Source organism: Bos indicus x Bos taurus, chromosome 7, assembly GCF_003369695.1.
Source record: "Bos indicus x Bos taurus breed Angus x Brahman F1 hybrid chromosome 7, Bos_hybrid_MaternalHap_v2.0, whole genome shotgun sequence".
Lineage (NCBI taxonomy): Eukaryota > Metazoa > Chordata > Mammalia > Artiodactyla > Bovidae > Bos > Bos indicus x Bos taurus.
Genome location: NC_040082.1, coordinates 31,409,811 through 31,429,569, shown reverse-complemented (window position 1 = coordinate 31,429,569; position 19,759 = coordinate 31,409,811). Strand labels below are relative to the sequence as shown.

The following is a 19,759-nucleotide window of genomic DNA, read 5'->3' as shown; positions in this document are numbered from 1 at the left end:
ACTCTCCTCTTTCAGTTTCATCAAGAGGCTCTTTAGTTCTTCTTTCCTTTCTGCCATAAGGGTGGTGTCATCTGCGTATGTAAGGTTATTCATATTTCTCCCAGCAAGCTTGATTGCAGTTTGTGCTTGCTTCATCCAGCCTGGCATTTCACATGATGTACTCTGCATATAAGTTAAATAAGCAGGGTGATAATATACAGCCTTGACGTACTCCTTTCCCAATTTGGAACCAGTCTGTTGTTCCATGTCCAGTTCTAACTGTTGCTTCCTGACCTGCATACAGATATCTCAGGAGGCAGGTAAGGTGGTCTTGTACTCCCATCTCTTTAAGAATTTTCCACATTTTGATGTGCTGTAGACCCGTCCCCCAAATCTTAGTTTTTGCTTGCTCGTTCATTTTTATTTTTTATATTCCACATCTGAATGAAATCATAGTGTATTTGCCTTTCTTTGTCTGACATTTTTATTTAGCATAATACCCTCAAGACCCATTCCTGTTGTCATAAATGGCAAGCTTTCATCCTTTTTATGTCTGAATAGTTTTCCATTATATGTATGCATTCCACAACTCCTTTATTCACTTCTCTGTTGATGGGCTCTTAGGTTGTTTCCAATCTTTGCTATTGTAAATTATGCACAGATGAACATGAGGGTGCAGATATCTTTTCAGATTAGTGTTTTCATATACTTTGGATAAACACTCAGAAGTAGCATAACTGAGTTTTGTAATGAAGGCAGAGCTTGGATAACTCTCATTCCTAATCTCTGCATGAACATTTATTGGGTGTGTGGAGTTAGCAAGTCCCTTAACCTCCTAGAGTCTCCATTTCCCCACCTCCAAAACATGGGTAAGTATAAGCATGTTTCAGGATGTCAAAATGAGTGACAACTTATATAAGGAGTCGAACTCAAGACGTGGCACTTTGTAGGCATTCATTACATGGAAGCTTGATAATTGCTGACTTTGACATTTCATCTAGAAACCTGTGGTCCAACACCCTTCTCTCCTTGTGATAATTTGATGCTGATTTCAGTCTCATGTATCAATACACGGGCACACTCAACAAGACGGGAAGCGGGTACTCACTGCTTGCCCTCGTTAGGTTTGGAGGCTGCAGGCTCCAGGCCTGCTCTGCTGGCTCTCTGAGCTCTGCCTGGCGGGGAGGAGAAGGGGAGGGACCGTCTTTCCAGTTACGGTTACTTAGCCAGTGCCTAAGGTGCAGCCATCTGTTCAGCTCCTGATCTCAGGAGGCAGAGAGGAACACGGGAAGAGAGCAGAGGGGCCCACGTGTGGGGAAGGCGGAGCTGAAGAGCAAAGGCTTCAGTAAACTTCCACATTTCATATTGAAATTTTAGCAGGAGGTGTAGCCAGGCTGACTTTTGTGAATGTTAAACAGCTTGGACTGGAGAGAGGGAAAAAAGGGTGTGGAATTAGACTAAATACCAGTCCGACATAGACTTTTGACTTCTCATTTCTATTCAAGTAAAAAAAGACACAAACACACAAGGTTGGACCATGATCACAAATATTTTGGCTTACAGGGTGCATTTCTGCCCCTCTGTGGCTCTAGATCCTAGGGACTTCTAGCATGGAGGAATGGCATTGCATTTCACAATTCATCAAATTTATAGACAGCAGATCCGGGGACCTATCTCACCATTTCCTACACAAATGGCTCCAGGGACCCTAACAGATTCTAAAAAGCAGCAACATGTCTCTCTGAAGCTAGAGAGCAAAGTACAATTGTGAATTTGCTTATCCTTTCTTGCTCTGGACATTAACCAGAGTTGGCTTTTTATCCCCAGACATATCAATAGAACAGCACAGGGGAGCAGAAAGCAAATTGCCTTTGACCTCTTATTTACTAGTGCATTAAATTACGAGGGCACCATCTTCCACTTTTGCTGATTTGAAACCAGATTTTCCCTGGTCCGTTCAGAGGTCACAGGGATAGTCAGTCTTGAGATATTTTGGAGTATATCTGTGTTCAGACTTGTTCTTAAATGTTCCTAAGAGGAGAGACTGGAAATCTTCCAGGACACAGTCTGGTTTTCACACTGTGTCCTTTACAATGCTATCTGGGGGTAGGGAAGGCTGAATGAGTGTGACTCGGACTGCCTGCCTCCTCTTTCTTTTATGGATGCCTTCTGTATTATATTTCATTTGGTGCGTAAAGGTTTTAAAATAAAGCACTTCCACAGAGGAGTTCTAGTACAGAGGAAAGGAATCTGTGAATGCACTGTCTTTAGGTTGACTTAGCATTTCTGCTTTCGGTAATAGACAAAATTTGCAGAGGAGTTAAGGATAAAAGGACCGTGCATTATCCGTTACATCTTCTTAAACATAGAAGCATGATACCTGCATTATTTAAGAAACAAGTAGACAATCCAATTAACATGTTATCAGGAGGAAGAAAGATATTTTATAGAAGCTTTCAGGTTGAGCTTTTAAAAATACATTTTTAAAAAACAAAAATGTGCTTATATAATGAAATTTTTTACTGGATTTCTAAAATATCTGTGATACCAGCTCATATTAGGAAACAAGCACCACATGCACTGACCCTTCTCCAAATACCCTTGTGGACAAACTGCTTCCATGATGTATCATAATTTGAAATGAGGAAGAAAATTGGCCAAAGTGATGTGTATTCAGCCTTGACAGTGTCCCATATCTGATGGATTTTTGGTTTTCCTTTTACCATACCTCTCAGAGCTCTGCAGTCAATTTATAAGATACAGATATTCAAGCACAATGAAACAACTCCCAGAGTGTGATCAAAGACCATTGATGAGGGTGAGGCAAGTTTAAACAACTGCCTGCAGGATTGGTTGTCACAAAGAAATTGTAGCTCTCCCTTAGACACACGTGAAGTCCACCTGTGCATCATTCATTGCACATATTTGCATACCCACACAGATACAACACACACACACACACATCTCAAATGGGCTGTCAGTGATTAACAAGTCAACCCCCTTAAGTAGTAGGATAATCTGAAAAGTTAATAGTGAACAGTGTTACAGCTCATAGGATTAGTTAATTAGACAAAGGCTTGCAGGCAAGATCTCTGTAGTCTTTTCTGCTAAAGTGATGGAACCCACTTAGGCAACTGATGAAAAAAGCAGTGTGAACACTCTTCAAGGGAGGAAATGTGGAATGTAACAGAATAAAAGCTCAGCATAGCAGGAACAAGCTGGCAGAGGCAGTACCATCCATTGATTGCCATTTTTCAGTGCCAGTAAAGGCAGAGGCTTGGGGAAAGATTTATAATTTTGGTTACCATCTTTCCTCCTGCTTCAAGGCAATTTTAATTACTTTTTAAAATCAGTCTCTAAACTTGCATTTTCCCACATGAATGTTTGACCTTCACTTTCAAGGACAGCTAGGCAAAGAGTGCTTGTCCATAGGAAGTAATAAATACATTCTATTAGATAAAGGATGGATAGTTAGCCACATTCAAAGGAACCCTAATATCTTATTATTTTAGAATTTTTTTAAGATGAGAAACATGTTGGCAGATGCTGCTTCTTATCTTATAACTGTCCCATTGTGATCCTTTCCAATGACCACAAAATTGTTTCTTTTTCTTCTGTACCAAAAATCACAAATGTAATGACCTATATTGGCCAAGCAAGGGTTTCAAATAAGTGAAGCAGACAGTCTATAAAATCAAAAGGAGTGATACGATGATACTACTGCTATTTTGGAGCGTGGTACCCAGTTTAAAAGTCACCTCCCAAGTTAAACATTTGCTTTCATGATGGTGTTTGAACCCAGGTTTGCTTGATTGTCTGATTAAATTTTTAAATCAAGCTCTTTGTTATAACCAGAGTCATGTACAATTTCAAGAAGTAATACAGAGACATGCATGGTACCTTTAGTCTACTTCCACCAACAGCAATATCCTGCACAACTGTAGTCTGATGTCAACCTAGAATTTTGACAGTGATACAGCCAAGACACAGAACATCACCATCAGCACGGGTTCCTCATGCTGACCGTTGGCAGCCATAATCGTTTTCCTCATACTTTCATTCCTTCCTTTTTCCTGGTAACCATTAGTCTGTTCTCATTTCTATATATTTTTTTTCATTTGAAGAACAGTATATAAATGGAGCATAAAGTATGTAACCTTTGGAATTGGCTGCTTTCGCTTAGCGTTATTCTCTAGAGAGTCACCCTGATTTTGTTTATATTAGTAGTCCATTCCCTTTTATTACAGAGCAGTATTTCCTGCCATGTGTATGCCATATGTTTAACCAGTCACCCATTGAATGTGTATTCAGAACTGACAGAATCCCGAATCAGATGGACATTTGGCTTTTCTGGTGCTGTACCTCTCAGAGGTCTACAATCAGTTAGTTGTTTCCAGTTTGGGGCTATTATGTGTAGACATTCTGCTGTAAACCTTCATGTGTAGGCTTCTGTGTGAACACAAGTTTTGTTTCTGTGGAGTAAGTGCCCAACCGGGCAGTGACGGGACTGTACACTACTTCACATTTAGTGTTTTTTCAAAACTGCTCGTCCATTTTCCAACGTAGCTGTGTCATTTTATACCTAAGCCAGTGGTGTCTAAGGGGTTTTTCCATATCCTTGTCAGTATTTAGTGTTGTCACTATTTTTTATTTTTAAAATTTTAGTCATTATGGCAAGTCTGTGTCAGTAATATCTCATTGTCTCAATTTGCATTTCTCTAATGGCTAATTGGGCTTCCTAGGTGGGTCAGTGGTAAAGAATCCACCTGCCAACGCAGGAGACTCTGGTTCGATCCCTACGTCAGAAAGATCCCTGAAGAAGGAATTGGCAACCCACCCTGGTATTCTTGCCAGGGAAATCCCATGGACAGAGGAGCCTGGCGGGCTGCAGTTCCTGGGGTTGAAAAAGTGCTGGACGTAGCTTAGTGACTAAGCAGCAATGGCGAATGATGTCAAACATCTTTCAAATAAATTGGTGAAATGTCACTTTGTCTTTTTGTCTATTTTCTAATCAGATTTTTTTTAAGTTGAATTTTGAGAAATGTTTTCTTTATTTTTATGTATGTCCTTGGGCTATATGGTTTGCAAATAGCTGCCTTCAGTCTGTAGATGTTTCTTTCAGCCTCTTATCAGGGTCTTTTTATAGAGTAGAAGTATTTAATTTTAATGAAGTTCAATGTATTAATGTTTTATTTTGTGGATTATACATTCAGTATCAAGTCTAAAGGTTTTTCTCCTTTTTATTCTAAAGGTTTTATAGTTTTTTCTAAAACTTTTTATAAAAGTTTTGTACTTTGTGTCAATAAATACATTTTAAGTTAATTTTTGAATAATCTAAGCCAATATCTTTTTTTTTTTTTTCTTTTTTGGGAACTTATGGATGTCTACCCATTCCAAAACCATTTCTTGAAACTGTTATCCATTGAATTACTTTTACATTATTAAAAATTCTATTGGCCATGATTTTTGTGTCTGTATTTGGGTTATTTATTTTATTCTCTTCAATTCACATTTATGTGTCTGTTCACTATGCTAATACCACAAAGTACTATTACTGAAGCTATATAGAAGTCTTAAAATTGGGTAGGATGATTTCTTCCACTTCTTTTTGAAAATTGTTTTAGCTATTTCAGTTCCCCCCCCTTTCTATACAAACTTTAGAATAATCTCTTCTATGTCTGTAAAACTTTTTGCTGGAATTTTACATGAATTTCAATGTATATATCAGTCTAGAGAAAATTAGTATTTTTTCCTATAATGATTCTTCCAAATCATGAACACAACCTGTCTCTTCGTTTAGTTAGAATTAATTTCTTTCATCAAAAAAGTGTTTACTTTTCAGTTTACCATTTCTGTACACATTTTGTTAGATTTACATCTAAGTATTTTTCTTTTTTTTGAAAATTATAGATAGCATTGTGCTTTGAATTTTGGTATCCATGTGTTTATTGCTAGTATATTGAAATTCAATTGATTTTTACATGTTTTATCTTGTATTCTATAATCTTACTGAACTCACTTATTTTCCATAAGTTTTTTAGGATTCTTTTCATATAAAACCATGTTCTCTATAAAGAGGCACAGTTTTGTGTTGCCTTCCTGCTTAGTATGCTTTTTTTTTTTTTTTTTTTTTGCCATGCTGTGTGTCTTGTGGGACCAAGGATTGAACCCAGGCCCTGGGCAGTAAGAATGCAGAGTCCTAACCACTGAACCACCAGGGAAACCCCTCTGTATGCATTTTATTTCCCTTTCTTGTGTTATTGTATGGAATAGAATTTCTAGCAATGTGTTGAGTAATGTGATGGGAGCAGACATCCATGCCTCATTCCTGTCCTTGGGGACAAGTATTTAGTCTATCACCATTAAATATAATCTTCAGTTCAGTCAGTTGCTGAGTCATGTCTGACTCTTTGTGACCCCATGAATTGCAGCACGCCAGGCCTCCCTGTCTATCACCAACTCCCAGAGTTCACTCAGACTCACGTCCATCGAGTCAGTGATGCCATCCAGCCATCTCATCCTCTGTCGTCCCCTTCTCCTCTTGCCCCCAATCCCTCCCAGCATCAGAGTCTTTTTCCAATGAGCCAACTCTTCATATGAGGTGGCCAAAGTACTGGAGATTCAGCTTTAGCATCATTTCTTCCAAAGAACACCCAGGGCTGATCTCCTTTAGAATGGACTGGTTGGATCTCCTTGCAGTCCAAGGGACTCTCAAGAGTCTTCTCCAACACCACAGTTCAAAAGCATCAGTTCTTCAGTGCTCAGCCTTCTTCACAGTCCAACTCTCACATCCATACATGACCACTGGAAAAACCATAGCCTTGACTAGACGAACCTTTGTTGGCAAAGTAGTGTCTCTGCTTTTGAATATGCCATCCAGGTTGGTCATAACTTTCCTTCCAAGGAGTAAGCATCTTTTACTTTCATGGCTGCAATCACGATCCGCAGTGATTTTGGAGCCTGGGAAAATAAAGTCTGACACTGTTTCCATTGTTTCTCCATCTATTTCCCATGAAATGATGGGACCAGATGCCATGATCTTAGTTTTCTGAATGTTGAGTTTTCACCCCACTTTTTCACTCTCCTCTTTCACTTTCATCAAGAGGCTTTTTAGTTCCTCTTCACTTTCTGCCATGAGGGTGGTGTCATCTGCATATTTGAGGCTATTGATATTTCTCCCGGCAATCTTGATTCCAGCTTGTGCTTCTTCCAGCCCAGCGTTTCTCATGATGTACTCTGCATATAAGTTAAATAAGCAGGTTGACAATATACAGCCTTGACGTACTCCTTTTCCTATTTGGAACCAGTCTGTTGTTCCATGTCCAGTTCTAACTGTTGCTTCCTGGCCTGCATACAGATTTCTCAAGAGGCAGGTCAGGTGGTCTGGTTATAGGTTTTTTGTTGATTCTCTTGATCAAGTTGAGGAAGTTCCCTCTACTTCAAATTTTTGTTTGAATTTTTATCATGAGCAAATGTAGATTTTTGCCAGATACCTTTTGTACTTTCAGTAATTTTTCTTCTTTATTTCTTTAATGTGGTGGCTACACTGATATTTTAAAATATTGAACCATCCTTGCATCCCCAGAATAAACCCTATGTGGTCACGATGTATAATTATTTTTATATACTGTTGACTTGTATTTGCTAAGATGAGAATTTATGTATCTATATTCATGGGAAATATTGGTCTTTAGTTTTGGAGGGGTTTTTGTTTGTTTGTTTTTGGTACTTGTTATGTTTAAGTAGCTTCATAAAATGAATTGTAAAGTGCTCCCTATTCTATTTTCTGGGAGAGATTTTGTAGAATTGATGTTAATTCTCCTTGAAACATTTGATGGAATTCTCCAGTGTAATCATCTCGGCATGAGATTTTATGTGAATTTTAAAATTACAAGTTAAATTTCTATATTTGTCACAAAATTAGTCAAATGATCTAATATTTCATATTAGGGGAATTGTCATAGTCTTAGAATTGAGTTGTTGGTCCATTTCATCTTTGTTGTCAAATTTATTTTTGTAAATTTCTTTGAAATGGTCCCTAAGAATCTTGTTTACGCCATCAAGGCATCTAGTGGTATCTCATGTGTCTTCTTTGTTTCTTTGTCACTCTGCCAGAGTTTGTCAATTTTATTGACTTTTTTCCCCAAAGAAGCAGCCAGTTTCATTGTTTTATGTGTTGTTTTTATCCGTACTGCTGCTGCTGCTAAGTCACTTCAGTCGTGTCCGACTCTGTGCGACCCCATAGACAGAAGCCCACCAGGCTCCCCCGTCCCTGGGATTCTCCAGGCAAGAACACTGGAGTGGGTTGCCATTTCCTTCTCCAATGTGTGACAGTGAAAAGTGAAAGGGAAGTCGCTCAGTCGTGTCCGACTCTTAGCGACCCCATGGACTGCAGCCTACCAGGCTCCTCCGTCCATGGGATTTTCCAGGCAAGAGTACTGGAGTGGGGTGCCATACAGTTTTATTTAATTTGGTTCTTTATTAATCTCCTCCTTCTCACTTTTAGTTTTAGTATTTTCTTCTTTTACTAGAATCTGGAAGCTTTGATTATTGATTTGAGAATTTTCCTGTTTTCCAATGAATGTGTTCAGTTTATAAATTTCTCTCTCAGCAGTGTTTTTGTGGTTTCTTATAAATTCTGATATATTTCCTTTTTCCTTTAATGTATATTTTGATCTTGTATGATCTTTTGTCCATGTATTATTTAGAAAATTGTTGTTTAGTTTTTAAGTGTTTAGGTATTTTCTTCTCATTTTTCTATTACTGATTTAGTTTGAGTCCATTGTGGTAAGAGAACATACTCTGTATGACTTCAGTTTGAGATTTGTTTTACAATCCAGGCTATGTTACTTGGGTACTTAAGGATGTGACAGTCTGCTGTTGTTGGGAGGAATAATCTGTAAGTGTTATAAATAGGGCTTGTTGGTTGATGGTGTTTTGGGATTCTTCTGTATCTGTCTTGATTTTCTAGTTGTTGAATTCCAGTATTGAAAGCTCCTACTCTGTTTATGGATTTATATATTTTTCTTTTCAATTCTGTTACTTTTTGCTTAATATACTTTGCAGTTTTGTTTGTTTGTTTGTTGTTTTGTACATATATATTTAGAATTGCAACTTCTTGGCAGATTGGTCCTTTTATCATTATATAATGCCCCTCTCTATCTCTGATAATTTTCTTTGCCTATGAAGTAGACTTTATCTAATACAAATAGTCACTCCTGCATTCTTTTTGTTAATGTTAACTTTATATCTCTTTTTTCTTCGTTTTATTTTCAACATGCCTGCAATGTTATATTTAAATTTACTTACTCGTTGACAGTATGAAGTGGGTTGTATTTTCTAATTCGTTCTGAAGATCTCTATTTTTTAATTTGTGTATTTAGATCACTTACATTTTATATAATTATTGTTATCTTAGGGCTTAATTATGCCATTTTACTCTTTGTTTTCTATTCATGCTCTTGTTCTATTCTTCATTTTTCGCTTTTCTTCTTCCTACTTTTCTGTGGTTTATTGAACATTTTTTTTGAACTCCATGTTGACTTATGTACAGTGTTTTTGAGTGCATCCTTTTGTATAGTCTTTTTAGCTGTTACATTATACCTACATGTCTTATCCCAGTTTACTGCTTTCATCACTTTACCAGTTATATTGTGGAAACCCTACCTCCCTTTATATCTTTTTACCCTTCTCATTTATAATATCATTTCTTAAATATGACCTCTACATATTTAAAACCTCATCAGACAATTTTATAATTTTTACTTCAACCATTAAAAGTAATTTGGAAAACTCAAAAGGAGGGAGTCTTTGGTCTTTATTAATACTTTCACTAAGTATATATATTCTTTCTTTCTTATTTTTTCTTTCATTATTTCCAAGATTTTTTTTTCCCCCTTCTGTTTTAGAGAAGTACTTCTTTCAAAATTAATTCAGAATAGGTCTGCTGGTCATAATGTCGCTTAGTTTTCATCCATCTGAGAATATCATGTCTTCTCCTTCATTCTAGAAGGATATTTTCACTTGATCTAGATTTCTGGGTTGAAATTTCTTTTCTCTCAGCATTTGAAAAATGTTTTGCCATTTCCATCTTGCTTCCATGGTCTGAGAAAAAAACCTACTTTCATTCAAATTGCTTTCCCCTAAAGGTAAGGTATCGCTTTTCCTCACTGCCTTCTAGATTTTCTTTGTCTTAAGTTTTCAGAAGTTTAGCTATGATAATGTCTTAAAGTAAATGCATTTGACTTTACCCTTTTGGGGGTTTGTTCAGCATCTTGAATGTTTACAAATTTGGGTGTTTTCAGCTACTGTTTTAGCACTTTCTCCGCCCCTCTTTCATATTCTTTTCCTCTGTGACTCTGATAACATAAGCATTAAGTATTTTGTTCTAATTCTGTAGATAGGTCCCTAAGGCTCTGTTCATTTTTTCTTCTTTAGTTTGTTTTTTAATCAACTGTATAGAGTGGGTAATTTCCATTGTTCAGTTTTCAAGTTCCTTCATCCTTTCTTCTCTTTATTCTTCTCTTGAGTCCATCTATTAATTTTTTTTGGCTATTTTAATTTTCACTTCTAAAATTTCTATTGGAGTCTCCTTTGTATCTTCTATTTGTTTGCTGAGACCTTTTTTTTTTTTTTTTAATTTGTTTAAAGTGTGCTTTAAATTACTGTTGAAGCATTTTATGATGGCTGTTTTTAAATCTATGTCAAATAATTCTAACATCTTTCTCCTCTCAATGTTGGTATCTATTGATTAAACCTTTTTCATTCCGTTTGAAAATTTTCTAGCTCTTGGTGGTATAGGTTTTGTTTTGTTTTTTGAAATCTGGACATTTGAGGTATTGTGTTATGAGAGTCTATGTCTTATTTAAACCTTCTATTATAGTTGGTTTCCTCTGACACTGCTCTGTAAGATGAGAGATCCTACCTCATCATTGCTACTTTTGCCTAAAAGTCCAGGTTTTTCACTCAGTCTTTGCTAGCACTTTAGGGCAGAGAGTTCCTTGTTAGGAACTGGGAGAGGAGGAGAGCTGGGAGTTCTGGTTCCCCACTAGACCTCCGCTGATAGTTCCCTGGTGGTAGGGTTAGGAGTGCTCCATTACTCCTCCCCACATGATATCTGCTAGCACCAATAGCCAACAACAATAGGCAGAAGGACTCATTACCACTGGGAAAAAATGAAAGTCCTGAGTCTCCACTAGTCCTCCTCCTATATCACCCCAGCGGAGAAGAGTGGCACCTTATAACCACCCAGTGAGGGTGGAAGGCCAGGCTGGCACCCTCTGAGGAGAAGATGACCTCATTACTTCCTAGAAGGCATAAAAGTCCTATCTGCCTTCTTAACCTTCTGTAAACCACTGTTTGGGTTTGGGGTGGCTTGTTGCTTCCTCAGAAACATGGAAATCTAGGCTCCACACTTGGCTTTTGCTGGTGAAGGTGGGAGTCGGGGCTACTGCATTTCCTATGGTATTTGGCTGGGGTGAGATGATTAACATCTAAATGTTTCCCCTTTTGTTAGGCTGCTCCCTTCAAAGTCCTTTGGCTAGAGGCAGCAGGATTTTGTTGGAATTTTTATTGTCTGAGTCTGTTGCTGTTTCTGGGTTGACAATATCTTTAGCTCCAAGAATGAAATATATAGGGCAAAAATAAATTTCAGAAACTCACCACAGTTTTGTTCCTTAGGTCCTGAGGGCACTAGTAAGTCTGTCTCTTATTCCTACCTTTCAGATTCTTCTTACTGTTTATATATATAATGTATAGGGTCTTCAGCTATACCTAGTGGGGGAAAAAAATTGTAAAAGTACACTTATCCAATCGTTTTGGAAGTGGGGATTTCTAGACTGCGTGATTTTCCATAATAAGCTCAGGACCCAGATTTTAATATAAATTCTGCTGGTTTGTCTCTTTTTTTATTAGAAATTAATTTTTAAATAACAAGCGAGATAAATACAAAATGTCTAGAATCCAACAGCCTGTATACTCTGCTCAGTTTTCTAAGAAATTAGCTTTCCTTGGCTAAAATTTGTCATTTTCTTACCTCATTTTATATAAATGTCTATCAGTTATCTGGAGGTGACATTGCTGACAAACTCAACTATCAAGGGCCTAGGCAAGAAAGAGAAATTTAGCAGGAAGAGATCACTAGGCAACCAAATTAGATGTCAAAATGTCCAAACATTAAATTTCTTGTACTTTATAAATAGGTAATAAGCCTTTAGGCTCCCACTTAGAGCGTGATTTTTAAAAATATGTGTAAAATAAAATCACATACATGTACACGTAGAAAATCAGCCCAATTTCCAAAGCATAATGCAAATTAGAGGAGATAGGATTTCATGAGTTAGGAACACTGAAAACATTAAAAAGTAAAAACTCACTGTGAAGCAGAGGAGAGAAAAATGATAAAATACATTCAAAACAGCCAACCCTTCTCCCCCAGAACACTTGTAGCTCCTCAGTGTTAGAGCACACAATCTTATATATCCTTGTGTGGGTGTTCAGTGGGGTCAGACTCTCTGCAACCTCATAGACTGTAGCTATGTATGGTTTTTCCAGTAGGCATGTATGGATGTGCGAGTTGGACTATAAAGAAAGCTAAGCGCCAAAGAATTGATACTTTTGAACCTGTGGTGTTGGAGAAGACTCTTGAGAGTCCCTTGGACTGCAAGGAGATCCAACCTGTCCATCCTAAAGGAGATCAGTCCTGAGTATTCATTGGAAGGACTGATGCTGAAGCTGAAACTCCAATACTTTGACCACCTAATGAGAAGAACTGAGTCCTCTGAAAAGACCCTGATACTGGGAAAGATACAAGGCAGGAGGAGAAGGGGACAACACAGGATGAGATGGTTGAATGGCATCACTGACTCGATGGACATGAGTTTGAGTAAGCTCCGGGAATTGGTAATGGACAAGGAGGCTTGGCATGCTGCAGTCCATGGGGTCACAAAGAGTCGACACAACTGAGCGACTGAACTGAGACTGCAGCCCTCCAGGATCCTCTGTCCGTGGAATTTTCCAGGCAAGAATACTAGAATGTGATGCCATTCCCTTCTCTGGGGGATCTTCCCCACCCAGGGATCAAACTTGCATCTTGTCTCCTGCATGGGCAAGTAGGTTTTTAGCGTTAGCACCACCTACATCCTTAGTGGCTTCCCCGGTGGCTCAGACAGCAAAGCGTCTGCCTACAATGAGAGAGACCCAGGTTCGATCCCTGGGTCAGGAAGATCCCCTGGAGAAGGAAATGGCAACCCACTCCAGTATTCATGCCTGGAAAGTCCCATGAACTGAGGATCCTGGTGGGCTACAGTCCATGGGGTGGTAAACAGTCCGACATAACTGAGCAACTTCACTTTCACTTTCACATCCTTGGTGGTCACTAAAAGTCTTCCTTTATCTGTATGTAGTTCAAGTATTGATACTTATAATTAGAAGTTTGAGTTTCAGGGATTCATATGATCATCTCTGTCTTATGCAAATTTGCAGCTATTTAGCTTAGACAAAAAATTATTTTTAATCATTCAGAGGAGGAAAAAACTACTTCTTAGCCCTTACCATGTGTTAGGCAGCATATTGAGAGCTTTCCCATTGTGTCCCATCTAATTTTTATAGATACTCTAATCTGTAAATACCTATTTTCTATTTTCAGTGGTTGAGAACCTGAATTTTACAAGGGCTCTGGCTAGTCAGTGGTCATGATGAGATTGATATCCAACAAGACTACAATAGCCAGGCTCTTAACCAGCCTATACTATGGATTCTAAAATGTTAAGATCACATGTTGGGTGTTAAGGGAGAAGTTTTTGGACATCTAGAAATTGCATTAATGTTAAGACACTTGAATCTTTGGTGCCGCCCCCAAAACTTCCATGCTGACGTTGATCATCTTTGCTCCCTAAGCAGGTCCTGGAGTCTTGACTGGTGACTCTCAAAGATGCTTCTCAGCTACTTAAGTCAGAGACTGTAGGTTCCAGGAAACTGAGAATTAATTTTTTATAAGTGACTGTGGCAACAGCTCGACTCTGCTTGATGTTTACCACAGATATGCCCTCTTTTTATTGCCAGTTGTCAAACAAAGGTATTCCTGATTACAGGCAATGTTTGATACTATACACAAATAGTCTTAATTAGGAGGGTTTCTGAGATCCAGAAGGACCTCTTGGTATGAAAGGACAAGGAAGAGATAACTTGGCTTCTGCTTTCTTGGGGCTGATGTCTTCCACATTGCTGCACATTTAGGCTAGTCCCTTGGTATACACAAGCATCTCATTGCAGTGTGGTAAATAACCAAAGAAGAGCAGAGGGGCTCCAAACTATAGACTTGCTCCCCAAGTACATTCTGACATATTGAGGAAACAGTGAGCATCAGAAGCCTGGATAAAAATCATTACACTGGCTCTGGGTTGTATTTGCTATTTTAATTAAATTTGCGTTTTTCCATTCTGTCCAGGCCCTGGCCCTGTGGTCCAGGCTATTTTGCATGGCCGATGAAATCAATAAGAGCCTATCATTTGGAACTTGGAGGCATCTAAGTGTTTTGATCTTATTTGCTCGGCAGAAGGCTAGAGTTTTCTGAGTGATGTTTGTCTACATTTCTAGGTCCCGAGTGTCAAGCTGGGGGGCTCCCTGGTTGCCAGATCATATGTTGGAGAGGCTTCTTTCCATCAACTTACCTGTTGCATTCAGTCCTCTTCCCCATTTTTCTTTTCCACAGTGGATATCCCAACTGTGAAAAGGACGCTAGGGTGGGCTTAGGTTGATGGCCATGTGGCTGTGCCAGTTGGACCTCTGTGAGCAAGATGTCCTGTTGGCAGGTGACCAGGGGAAAGACCAGGTGTGTCCAAGAATCAGATTTGCCAAGAAGATAAACCAGATGAGGACTTTACTGAAGGCTCATTAAATAAATCAGAGGAAGACTGCTTGTCAAGAATGCCTTATATTGTTATTCTCCATACCCAGCCAGGCAAGTTTTATGTCGGTCCAGTGTGACCTGGTACCATTAAAAGCATTATCAGCATATATTTATGCCTTTTACATCTTTATTTTATTTGCATTTATTTAATTTTGGTGTTTTTTCCCCCAGTCCTTCAGCAGGAAAAAAAGAAAGCAATTAAAGTCAGATAAAATCAGTTTTGCTCTGAACCACTTCATAGTAAGATCTTTCATTAGAGTGACAGACTTACTATGTCGTTTTCACACATATAGAAAATCAAAATATGAGTTATTTTGCTACTATTTTCCCCTGAAATCTATTTAGCTAAATAGCATGGGAATTAATTTACTGCATCAAATGATTCTATTTAGGCTGATTGTTTAAGTATACATTAAGCGTTTGCAGAAGAGATGATGCAGCACTGACCAAATTTGCCTTTGTGTGTTTTGATCCAAGTCGAAGCATGAATCAGAACAGAAGGCAGTAATTCTTAGAATCATAGTCTGAGTTTTTCTCCTGTGATGTTTTTAGGTGGCCAAGTGACAAGTGCCCAAACCCCAGCCTGACTTTTCAGAAAGCATCAGCCTTCTGCCAGACCTGGGATAATGGATGTCAAAGACCGGCGACACCGCTCTCTGACCAGGGGACGGTGTGGCAAAGAGTGTCGCTACACGAGCTCCTCCCTGGACAGTGAAGACTGTCGTGTGCCCACCCAGAAGTCCTACAGCTCCAGCGAGACTCTGAAGGCCTATGATCATGACAGCAGGATGCACTATGGAAACCGAGTCACAGACCTCGTTCACCGGGAGTCAGACGAGTTCCCAAGACAAGGTAGGTGGAGCTGACCACACTGAAGGTCTGAGCTGTCTTACTGGCTTGCGCTGTTGCACATCGATGACTGAGGTTGGTGGAAACAGGGAGCAAAGCAGGTCTGCATCAAGTCTCCAATCAAGTTTAGTTTAAGAGAACAATCTTCTTGTCAACCCATGTCAGATTCCTATGGGGATCACAGAAGGGCCTCTTCTGTCCTAGACACTTCAATTCTTTGACAGTTTGTTGGTTACTTTTGGAGACACACCAGGGTAGGTTTTGATCAGATGTAACAGAGAGCAGACCCTTGGCTCCATGAGGGATATCCCTGTGACCATCATGGATCGCAGTCCCAAGGAATATGGAATTATCTGTGATTTTTAAACTATTCTCCTTGAAACCGAGACACAAGCCTCTAAGAGTTCAGATTTCTCCTGCTTCTCACATTGAGCTTCTCGGTTATATTCTCTTTGAACAAATCGTATAATGATAAAAACATATTTGAATCTCTCTCCACTCCCCTCCCATATAATAATAATTCATTTCTCTCTCCCCCCTCAAAAAACATGTGGTGTTAATTCTGAGTTACACATGTTTTTAATGTTTTGAAGTATAGGTCAATTCCAATTCCACTGGTATAATTCCCACACCTGCTTTCCCTAAACATAATTTTCTTATACAATTTTGATTTCTTTGGGGAGGAGAATGTTTTCATCCTAAGCACTGACAGTTGGCAATCTCTTCTTAGTCACTATCCATGGGAAATTTTGTTATCACTTGTGATGAGTTGCTGTAAATGTGTGAACGCCTGGACTCAGGCACAGTGTTGAAAGGCAGTGTGTCCAAGTTGACTGGCTGGCTCCAGGTCTTATGCTTTGTGTACCAGCCTCACCCTATATGTGATTTACATAAAGTCTTAGCAAAATTACCAGTGTACACGCAAAACTGCAGTGAACACACCAGGAAGGGGCGCTCTGCAGTGCCAAGGGTCAAGGTTCCAGCTGCTGGTTTACTGCATCACGTGTTAATACTGATTGTATAGTTCTTATTCTATGTCCCTGTCAGTAAATGTTGCAACTAATGTAATTCTTCATTAGATACCCTAGCTTGTGTCTTATTCCTTTCAGGCCGCTATAACAAAATACTGTGAACTGGTGGCTTATAAATAACAGAAATTTAGTTTGCACAGTTCTGGAAGCAGGGAATGTTAAGGTCAAGTCCTAGCAGATTTGAGTGCTGCTGAGAGGAGTCTTCCTGGCCCATAGATGGCCATCTTGTCCTGTGTCCTCATACAGCTGAGAGGGCAAGGAAACTCTCTGGGGCCTCTTTTATAAGGGCACTAAACCTATTTATGAGGGTTCCACCCTTGTAATTCATTTACCTCCCAAAAGCCCCACCTCCAAATACCATTGAGGGTTAGTTTTTATATAAAAATTTTGGAGAGTCACAAACATGCAGTCTGTAGAAGCTTCAAATTCCATCCCTGGTTTCTTAATTTCCTTAGTTTAGCTTACTTCGTCTTTTGTTTATTTCTTAGAAAGCACTACTTATATGTAATATATATGTATATCTCCTATAATCCAGTGATTGTTCTAAAAAAACATGTTCTCAAATGCTCCTCCATTAGCCTAGCTTCACCTTTTATATTTAATAAAACATGCCACAAAATCAGTGGAGAAACAGTTAAAATTTTATCTCTACTGCCTTTGTAGACCCTTGCAGAATGCACTTGTTATTTAATCTTCACTCTTATTTTCTGAGTTAACTGCATGTAAATGAAACACATTGCAAACAAGGGGAGGAGGGTTGCTTGAAAATTGCTCTGTATCAGATGTCTTTGATCTGTGAGTAACTTCAACAAGTGTTTTACTTTGTTAAGTTCTCACCCGACCCCAAAGTACATGTAGTGGAAATTAGAAGGAAAAAAAAAAAAAAAAAAAAACCGAGGAATCACAGCTTAATTAAAGGAAGGCTTAACTATCCAATTTGAAACCTGAGGATACCTGCCTGTTGCTTCCAGGGGTGTCTCTCATACAAGACTGAGATATTTTGAAAGGTGATGCACATTCAACAAGGTTGACAGCCTTTCGTTTTCTGTTGTGTTTTCTGTTTCCTTTATGATATTATTGCATATGTTTTTGTTTCTCATGATTCTGGGCTAAAATGTGGCCTCTCCTTCCTAAGTCTCATTAAAGGTGCGTCCTGGCTTCTGATCATTGTGCACTGAACTGTAGATCCCAGATTATTGTTGAACTGTGGATTTGCCTGTCACCTTTTCCCTTATTAATATTTACATAAAATGAAACCAAGTGCTTGGGATTTTATTTTCAAATATACCTTTATTCTTCCTGTTTAATCTTGTTCCTCTCCATTGATAATAATGAAAGTCGCTTGGCCATATCAAACCCTTCGCTTTGCAATTAACAATTCACACATGCCTTGTGTTGTTATTGAGCCCATATTTGTTTGTGTAATGTGTTTGCATGAATTAAAAACTGTGCAGGCCAAAAGTAGAAATGAAAAGGCATTGGAAGTATTTGCATATGCAAGTGCAATTCCTTCTGAAGACATCTATGAATTTATGCATGAAAATGTAGTCAGTCTGAGTGGATCTACTTTGATGGGTTCTAAAATTGAACTCTGCAGGAAGTAAATAAGCACATATTTAAGGAGAGGAGGAACAGGAGATACAATCTGGCAAGCAGCATTTTCAGTGTGAAACTTAGCCACTCCAGAGAGGGTTAAAACAAATTTTACACTCAGTAATAACAATAATTTTTTTTAAATGTCATGCATTTCCCATTTTATTTTCTTATTCATGAAATCAAAGAGGAGGATCATCTCAGCACTTATTAGCCTAGAGGTACATTAGCAAGGATCAGAGCGGGATCATCTCCTACGGTATTCTTATTTAAAACCCAAGACAGCGATCATAAAACAAACACGCTTCTCACTTGCAAGCAAGTTTGGCAAACACAGTCGGATGACTCTCCAGATGCTCAGAGGGGAAAAGACTTGCCAGCTAGTAGAAGTGATTAGGGGCTGGGGTCAGACCTTGTCCGGTTTCCCCAGCTGGCCAGCAGCAAGCATCAGATGTGAGAACCTGCCAGGTCCCAGCAGGAAAGATGGGCCACAAGTTCCCCTGAGAAGCTTATGGAAATGCCTGTCAAAGTAAAACTCCTTTGCCTGCTTTCAACACAGAATCCTCCTCCTGCCTCCTTCTCCTGTGGGTCTCTCCTAAGAAGAGACAATGCAAATTACCTGTCTGGCCTCTATTATGTTGGATTCTTCTGGTGTGAAGGGAGAAAATGACTGACCTTAGGTCTGTGGCCGCTGGAGTAATTAGTAAATGACTAATCCTGCACTAAATAGCATCCTAGTGGTCTGAAAATTAATGCACTTGACAAAAGTGACCAGTGGTCCGATCCCTGGGCAAACCCAGGCCCTGCCTGATCTGTGAAATAGATGCCACTTTGAATAATCCAGGTCAGCCAAGTGCTCAGCCCGGTTGTATCAGCTTGTCGTTTTGCACCCTGAAGTTAGGGTGTAGAGCAGTGTGATACACAAGACATCCTCCTGGGGCTTAAGAGCCTCAAGTTAGATGTGAACTCTGCTTTTGCATATTTATGTACTTCTGGCTCTGGTCTAATACTGTGCTTCACCTGGATTATTATAGAGTCTTCAGATATACTGAATAACAACAATAATAATCACCAAAGAGTAATGGCTAACAGTCATGGAGACTTTCTTCATCAGGTGCCCATCTAAGCACTTTACTTGTAGTAACTCAGTTAATATTCACGGTAATATTGTAAAGTGGGTACTATTATTAGTCCGTTTTTTTCTGGATTAAGAAAGCAAGGCATGGGGAGATTAAAGAAATCATCCAAGGTCACAAACATAGGAAGAACTAGAGACAGGTTTCCCATACAGGAAGTTGGATTCCAGAGCTATGTTTTAAACCAATGCATTTGAGTACTTCTCAAATAAATAAGTAAACCAATGAAAACCAGGCATTCAGCCTCAGTCAAAGGCTGTAAA

The 19,759-nt window shown here is 38.9% G+C and overlaps 1 protein-coding gene across 10 annotated transcripts in view; it reads left to right on the top strand.

Annotated features, from left to right (window-relative positions):
• TENM2 (teneurin transmembrane protein 2) overlaps positions 1-19,759 on the top strand; it is a 1,394,962-nt gene that overhangs the window by 324,353 nt on the left and 1,050,850 nt on the right. For 7 of the 10 annotated variants that reach the window (XM_027545724.1, XM_027545731.1, XM_027545730.1 and 4 more), the window contains exon 3: positions 15,440-15,739. In XM_027545724.1, coding sequence (XP_027401525.1) covers positions 15,514-15,739 — 226 coding nt within the window. In that variant the 5' untranslated portion in view covers positions 15,440-15,513. Of the gene's footprint in view, positions 1-15,439; positions 15,740-19,759 lie in introns of those variants that run through there. The other 3 variants (XM_027545732.1, XM_027545729.1, XM_027545728.1) reach the window with 1 other exon arrangement.